The sequence below is a fragment of the Lissotriton helveticus genome, chromosome 4_1 (assembly GCF_964261635.1).
Source record: "Lissotriton helveticus chromosome 4_1, aLisHel1.1, whole genome shotgun sequence".
NCBI lineage: Eukaryota > Metazoa > Chordata > Amphibia > Caudata > Salamandridae > Lissotriton > Lissotriton helveticus.
In genome coordinates this window covers 82,136,756-82,144,261 of record NC_136063.1, presented here as the reverse complement: position 1 = coordinate 82,144,261, position 7,506 = coordinate 82,136,756, and the positions used below count along the sequence as shown (strand labels likewise).

General features: G+C 58.8%; 5 protein-coding genes across 5 annotated transcripts; 1 reads left to right on the top strand and 4 right to left on the bottom strand.

The window, feature by feature from the left end:
• Positions 1-577: 577 nt before the first annotated feature.
• Positions 578-979, bottom strand: LOC144827921 (histone H4-like). The gene has a single exon (XM_078686084.1). The coding sequence runs from the start codon at positions 977-979 to the stop codon at positions 578-580; it is 402 nt and encodes a 133-aa protein (XP_078542210.1).
• Positions 980-2,004: 1,025 nt separating this feature from the next.
• On the bottom strand, positions 2,005-2,403 carry LOC144827920 (histone H2A type 2-C-like). The gene has a single exon (XM_078686083.1). The coding sequence runs from the start codon at positions 2,401-2,403 to the stop codon at positions 2,005-2,007; it is 399 nt and encodes a 132-aa protein (XP_078542209.1).
• Positions 2,404-2,687: 284 nt separating this feature from the next.
• LOC144827919 (histone H2B 1.2-like) lies at positions 2,688-3,068 on the top strand. Its single transcript, XM_078686082.1, has one exon. The coding sequence runs from the start codon at positions 2,688-2,690 to the stop codon at positions 3,066-3,068; it is 381 nt and encodes a 126-aa protein (XP_078542208.1).
• A 946-nt stretch (positions 3,069-4,014) lies between these two features.
• On the bottom strand, positions 4,015-4,585 carry LOC144827918 (histone H3). Its single transcript, XM_078686081.1, has one exon. The coding sequence runs from the start codon at positions 4,423-4,425 to the stop codon at positions 4,015-4,017; it is 411 nt and encodes a 136-aa protein (XP_078542207.1). The 5' UTR covers positions 4,426-4,585.
• Positions 4,586-5,377: 792 nt separating this feature from the next.
• Positions 5,378-6,168, bottom strand: LOC144827012 (histone H1.3-like). Its single transcript, XM_078685477.1, has one exon. The coding sequence runs from the start codon at positions 6,154-6,156 to the stop codon at positions 5,512-5,514; it is 645 nt and encodes a 214-aa protein (XP_078541603.1). The 5' UTR covers positions 6,157-6,168; the 3' UTR covers positions 5,378-5,511.
• Positions 6,169-7,506: the final 1,338 nt, after the last annotated feature.

Sequence of the window (7,506 nt, the reverse complement as noted above, 5' to 3'; positions counted from 1 at the left end):
GTCCCCAGGCAAGGGCTCCATGTTGGCGTGCACCTGGGCCGGGCTAAACCTGCCTTATCTCCCCAGTGAAGGGCTCCAGGATAACGGGACCCTGGGACGGGCTAAACACGAATTAGGTCCCCAGTCCAGGGCTCCGTGGTGGCGGGCCCCTGGACCGGGCTGAGCCCGCCTTAGGTCACCAGTTTAGGGCTCCATGGTTGCGGGCCCCTGGGCCGGGCTAAACACGCCTTAGGTCCCCAGTTTAGAGCTCCAGGAAAACGGGACCCTGGGCCGGGCTAAACCCACCGTAGGTCCCCAGGCAAGGGCTCCATAATGGCGGGCACCTGGGCCGGTCTAAACACCCCCTTAGGGACCCAGTCCAGGGCTCCTGAATGGCGGGCTCCTGGGGCCACGGGACAGCGCCCGACATGGTAGGGTGGCACCGGAGCAAATCCCCTGGTATTGGGCTAGCGAGTAGCCGATCCCGGCTCTGCGGGAACAATAGTGCATAGACACAGCTCTCCCATGACATCGTGGTCGGCTCTTAAAAGAGCCTTTGGGTTGGTGTTTTGCGTTTTTCCGTGGGCAAGTCGAGTGTTTAACCGCCGAATCCGTAGAGGGTGCGGCCCTGGCGCTTCAGGGCATAGACCACATCCATGGCGGTGACGGTCTTCCGCTTGGCGTGCTCGGTGTAGGTGACGGCGTCCCGGATCACGTTCTCCAGGAAAACCTTGAGCACCCCGCGGGTCTCCTCGTAGATGAGGCCGGAGATGCGCTTGACTCCGCCACGGCGCGCCAGGCGGCGAATGGCCGGCTTGGTGATGCCCTGGATGTTGTCCCGGAGCACCTTGTGGTGCCTCTTGGCGCCGCCTTTGCCGAGCCCCTTCCCTCCTTTGCCGCGTCCAGACATGTTCTCCTCTCGATGATGTGAGCAGAAATGAAATCTCGACCAGCAGCGGCTGCTTATATTGAGGAGCAGCGGACCTGCGCGGGAGCCCATGTAGAGCCCGGCCCCGTCCCGCCCTCTGCAGGGAGCGGGGGCTGGAGCGGCCGTTGCCGTTTGAAAAAGAGCGGGCTCCCAGCCCGCCTTTGTCATGGGCTGGCTCAGCAGCTGCCGCCGGTGCACAGATCACAGTCAAACACACCCCTTCCCGGCCCCTACTTGTGACCGCGGCCCGCCTAAACCTCTCCTTCCTTCCCCCCTCCCAATATGAACAGCCTCGGGCATGTTTTAATAAAGCCCACACACGTTAAACCGGACTCACCGGCACCACCCCGCTGTGTGTCACCGCCTGCAACCCCGCAACACTGTCCACGTCTCGCGCCCAAGGCACCTCCCTTCCCGGCCCCCACTTGTGACCGCGGCCCGCCTAACCCTCTCGTTCGGTGGCCCCTCCCAATATGAAGAAAAAAAAACATGGATACGTTTTAATGGAGCCCAACACACGTTAAAGTCCTCACCGGCACCACCTGCCTTCAACCTCGCAACACTGCCCACATCTCGCTCCCGGCTGGGGCAAGCCTGCACAATGTGTCCCCCAAAAATGAAAAAATATATATGTATATATTGATTGAAAAAGAGCGCGCTCCCAGCCCGCCTCTTTGTCAGGGGCTCCCGATCGGGCTCAGCAGCTGCCGCCGGTGCACCGATCAGTCAAACACGCACACTCCTCCCTGCCAGGCCCCCACTTGTCACCGCGGCCCGCCTAACCCTCGCCTTCGGTGCCCGCTCGGCTGGGGCAAGTCTGCAAAATGTGTCCCTGAAAATTCAAATTATACATGTATATACTAAAAAAAAAAACATTAATATGGTCGGCCTCATGCTAGGCTTCGGGAAGGAACAACAGTGCACGGCCAGAGCTTGGGCATGCCCCCCTATGAAGCTACGGTAGCGGGCGCTGCCGCATCTATGAAGCCGCCAGAGAGTAACACCTCGGCACGGATACGCTCTTTGATGGAGTCTGTGGATGGCCCTGAAAAGAGCCTTTGTGTTTAGGGTGTGTTTCCACGGGGGTCTGCGGGCCTTTACTTGCTTGCTTTGCCCTGTGCCTTGTGGCTCTCGGTTTTCTTGGGCAGCAGCACGGCCTGGATGTTGGGCAGGACTCCTCCCTGGGCGATGGTGACTCGGCCCAGCAGCTTGTTCAGCTCCTCGTCGTTGCGGATGGCCAACTGGAGGTGTCTGGGGATGATGCGGGTCTTCTTGTTGTCCCGGGCGGCGTTGCCGGCCAGCTCCAGGATCTCAGCGGTCAGGTACTCCAGCACTGCAGCCAGATAGACGGGGGCACCGGCTCCCACCCTCTCGGCGTAGCTTCCCTTCCGGAGCAGCCTGTGAACACGGCCCACGGGGAACTGGAGCCCTGCTCTGGAGGAGCGTGTCTTGGCCTTGGCGCGGGCCTTTCCTCCCTGCTTTCCTCTTCCAGACATGGCGATCGATCGAGGGTCTCAGTCACACAACAGAGAGAAGAATACTTCTCTTTCTGCTGGACTCGGTTATATAAAGACTTCGGGAGCGTCTGATTGGTTGACAGCTAGGCGCTGATAGTACTTCTCATTGGAGGAGGGCTTAACATAGGAAGTGGGGAGCCTGCCAATGAGAAGGGAGAGCCGGGAAGGAGACTGCTTTGCAGGCCAAGCCCATAAATACAAGTGCCGGGCCCTCCTTCCGTATTTCTCTCGGCTTCACAGCAAGCAGTGAAAGAGCGTCCACCATGCCTGAACCAGCCAAGTCCGCGCCGGCTCCCAAGAAGGGCTCCAAGAAAGCGCTCTCCAAGCCGCCCAAGAAGGACGGGAAGAAGCGCAGGAAGAGCAGGAAGGAAAGCTATGCCATCTACATTTACAAAGTGATGAAGCAGGTGCACCCAGATACCGGCATTTCCTCCAAGGCCATGGGCATCATGAACTCCTTCGTGAACGACATCTTCGAGCGCATCGCTAACGAGTCTTCCAAACTGGCTCTCTACAACTCGCGGCGCACCATCACCTCCCGGGAGATCCAGACCGCAGTCCGCCTTCTGCTGCCCGGAGAGCTGGCCAAGCACGCCGTGTCGGAGGGCACCAAGGCCGTCACCAAGTACACCAGCGCCAAGTAAGGCTTCGAGGCGCATCACCAACAAACACAACGGCTCTTTTAAGGGCCAATCACTTCCTCCTCTAAGAGCTAATGTGCTTCTGTTATCACTTGAGAAATATGTGTTTTAGAAGGGTAATGTTGAGTGCAGAAAGGCCCGCTCTCACGGGGCTTGCTGCAGACCGAGGGCCGACAGAGCAGTCAACCCGTTTTTCCTCTTTAAATCAACATGTATATGAATGAGCCCTCGTTGGGACCAAGTGTCACATAAGCACTGCAACGATGAGGTTACATAAACCCACTGGGAATTCGCGCATCTGCCCGTGGGCTTATTCTTTTCCATGTATGGGGCGAACAGTGTTTGTGTGAGCGGGTTTAACGTTGTGTTAGTACTTTTAAGACCCTGGGGAACGGCTATAATCCGCCCCGGGGCAAACGTTCCTGAAATCGGACACATGAACCCGATGTACCGGGAGCACAGATGCGCCATAGCGCTGGCTTGTGACCAGCGGATCCCTACACAATCCTCTACCCCCGAAGAAGCTCTCTATTAAATGAAGGACACGTTTAAGAGGTGTTTGTGCACTGTGAACACGGAGTGCTCTGGTTCCCCCCCAGAGCCGGTATAAGTTGCCCAGTAATCGAGGTACTCTCAGAACCCGACGTACCGGGGGCACAGATGCCCCATAGTGCTGGCTTGTGACCCGCGGATCCCGACCACAACCCTCTACCCAAACAACGCTTTAAAATGAAGGACACATTGGAGAGGTGTTGGTGCACTGTGAACACAGAGTGCTCTGGTTTCTCAAGAGCCGGCGGTATAAGTTGCCCAGTGCTCGTGGTACTCACAGCCCACCCTCCCTGACGTGTTAAAACACGTGCCATGACAGATAAGATAAGCTCGTAGGTGACAGGGTGGTGGCCCTTAAAAGAGCCGTTGTGGTGGTTGTTCGGGTCGGTCCGTCGCCTTAGGCCCTCTCGCCTCGGATGCGACGGGCCAGCTGGATGTCCTTGGGCATGATGGTCACCCTCTTGGCGTGGATGGCGCACAGGTTGGTGTCCTCGAAGAGCCCGACCAGGTAGGCCTCGCTGGCCTCCTGCAGGGCCATGACGGCGGAGCTCTGGAAGCGCAGGTCGGTCTTGAAGTCCTGGGCGATCTCCCTCACCAGGCGCTGGAAGGGCAGCTTGCGGATGAGGAGCTCGGTGGACTTCTGGTAGCGGCGGATCTCGCGGAGGGCCACGGTGCCGGGCCGGTAGCGGTGAGGCTTCTTGACGCCGCCGGTGGCAGGCGCGCTCTTGCGGGCAGCCTTGGTGGCCAGCTGCTTGCGGGGCGCTTTGCCGCCGGTGGACTTGCGGGCTGTCTGCTTGGTGCGGGCCATGGCGGGAGCGGTCTCTCTCGGCGAAGGCAGAGAAGAATGGCGTCGAACGGGGAAAGAGCCCTATTTATGCGCTCACAGACGGAGGGCTGCTCTGATTGGCTGAGGAGACCGCCCCACGTTCGAAAATAGCCCGCGGTGTGCAACGATTGGTTACTGGACCGGAGGCTGCAGCCTAGGTGTCCAATGAGCTGTGGATAAAAGAGAACAGTCCGGTTGGATGATGTAGCCGGAGCCCGCGCCCCGGCCAGCCTTTGTCTCCGTGTCCGTCCGTCCACTGGTGGTCCACCCGACCCCGGTCAACCGGGAGAGGAGCCCGAGATGTCATGAGCACGCCGCCCTGGAACACTCCCCGTTACCTGCGCTCGATGGAAAGTTCACAATCGTCTGCTTTATGCAGACACTATGTCGAGTTTGCCCGGGTACAGTGAAAGCACCAACACACACACACACACGTTAGCACACGTTTATAATAAACTGAGGTCTCATAACTCCCAGACCCCCTTTTACCCGCCCCATGTCACCCTGGAGCACGCAGTGCCCTGCGCTCCATTTAAAGTTCACAATCGTCTGCTTTATGCAGACACTATGTCGAGTTTGCCCGGGTACAGTGAAAGCACCAACACACACACACGTTTATAATAAACTGAGGTCTCATAACTCCCAGACCCCCTTTTACCCGCCCCATGTCACCCTGGAGCACGCAGTGCCCTGCGCTCCATTTAAAGTTCACAATCGTCTGCCTTATGCAGACACTATGTCGAGTCTGCCCGGGTACAGTGAAAGCACCGAGACACAAACACGTTATTGCACATGTACTATGAACGGAGGTCTTATAACTCCCGGACCCCCTTGTTTTCTATGTGATAACGATTTCAATCCACTCAGCACCGAAAGAGCCGTTTTATATGGCCAAGATCACACGCAGCACTCGCCTGTGAAACGGTGCGCTGGGATGTATTGTGCGGTTTATTTTTGGAAAAGTGGGGCATTGGGTGGGTGCAAAGGTGGGGATGAACACGCTCTCTTCTAGACAGGGTGGTGGCCCTTAAAAGAGCCTTTGTGTTTGCAGTGTCTCGGTGCAAGCCCTTACTTCTTCTTGGGTGCTGCCTTTTTGGGCTTGGCTGCTTTGGGCTTGGCTGCCTTGGGTTTGACTACCTTGGCAGGGCTTTTCTTGGCTACTTTGGGCTTCGCCGCCTTGGCTTTCGCTGGGCTCTTGGCAGCCTTCTTGGCGGGGGCAGCCTTGGGCTTCTTGGGGCTCTTGGCTGCCGCCGGCTTCTTGACCTTCTTCGGGCTCTTCTTGACCCCCGCGGGAGCCTTTTTGGGCTTCTTGGCGGCAGGGGCAGCTTTCTTGGCCGCTGGCTTCTTGGTGGCTGTCTTCTTTGCCGCCTTCTTGCCCACCAGCTGCTTCTTGTTCACCTTGAAGGAGCCGGAGGCCCCGGTGCCCTTCAGCTGGGCTAGGGCGCCTTTGCTGACCAGGCTCTTCAGGGAGACCTTTACTCGGCCCTTGTTCTTGTCCGCATCGTAGCCGGCGGCGAGCAGCCCCTTCTTCAGGGCCGACAGGGAGACTCCCTTCCTCTCGGCCGAGGCAGTCACCACCTTCATAATCATGTCGGACACGCTGGGACCGGAAGGCTTCTTGGCCTTGGAGGCCCCCGCTGCTTTCTTCTGCTGCTTCTTCTTGGGGGCGACCTCAGCGGGAGGCGCCGCGACGGCTGGAGCGGTTTCTGCCATGGTAACGCAAGTCTGGGCGCAGGCACTGTCAGAGAACAGAAATGTACCGCCCGACCCGAGCCCCGTGCATATATAGGGAGGAGCCAGCCCCTGATTGGTCCCGGGGAGAGAGGGCTGTGCGAGGCGCACTCGGCTCCCTGCTCCCAGCTGACTTTTGTGTTTCCTACCATCGGAATAACTAAGTTTAAAAACACAACCAGTTAAACACACGCTCCCAGGCACACATGAAAAGAAGCCCAGCTTCAGCCCCTTCCCGCTCCCGCCCCCGTTTCAGCTGCCCCCGTCCTCAGAGGCTCGTAATCCGCCGTGAATCTCTGCCCTCCCCCGATGGCTGACGCCCCCGAGCCTGGAATCCCGGGCCCCGGGCCCCTTTTCCCCGGTCCACCCTCGCGCTCCGAGGCCGGGAGCGGCGGCCCGCGGGCGGGAGGGGCCTCCTGCAGGGAGCGGGCCCTGTGGCGGCGCAGTGGGGCTCCGGGGGCCGCGGGGAGCGGGTTCTGGAACGGGCCGAAGTAACACAGGGCTCCGCCGGCCGAGCGCGGGGAGTGGAGACAATGCCCGGGGTCCAGGGGGGCCCTCGCCGCGCGCCCGCACCCTCGGCTGTGGCACCCACGAGTCGGGGGCAGCCGGGGGACTTTCACAAGCAGCGGGGCAAGGTCCGGGCTCAGTCATCACCAGGGGGCTGTGCGCTGATAGCTGCACATGGAGGCGGAGGGCATTCACTGCCAAGCGCCGAGCTGGAGGAGACGGGCGCAGACTCAACATCATAAACACACAGTGGCACGGTGAAGGCAGGCGGCCGAGTCAGGCCTGCATGTTTAACGGCACCCAGAGTGAGAGCAGAGGGTGTGAATGCACCTGAAATGGTGACCCCCCCAGTACCTGCATGGAGGCACTCTGCTGAGCTGCTTTTTTACAGCTGGAGTTAGGTTTACCACTCAGGTGACGTACCTAGAAGGGAACCGACCTTAACAACGCGGTCAAAACACCGCAGTACATTTAGATCTCTGCATTTACCCCGCAAATCGTTTCCACGACTTGCACTGGAGGGCGCTCTACACTAAGGAATAGTGTGATTTACTATTCCAACACCTTCCCTCCCTGGCATAGTAAATCATACTATTCCTAAGTCTAGATCGCCCTCCCGTGCAAGTTGTGGAAAGCGCCTAAAAAAGCAATGTAATGTACCGCAATCTAATTCTTACATCATACATCCCACAGTACAGAGTGAGGCCTGTGACTATCACCGTTGTAGTGAGCCCGATTGCTGGCGTGGGGACCACTCCTGAATCAAATGGTCTGTCAAGAGTGCGACCTGCGCCCACAAATCAGATTCTGCGCCTGGCAGCCTGA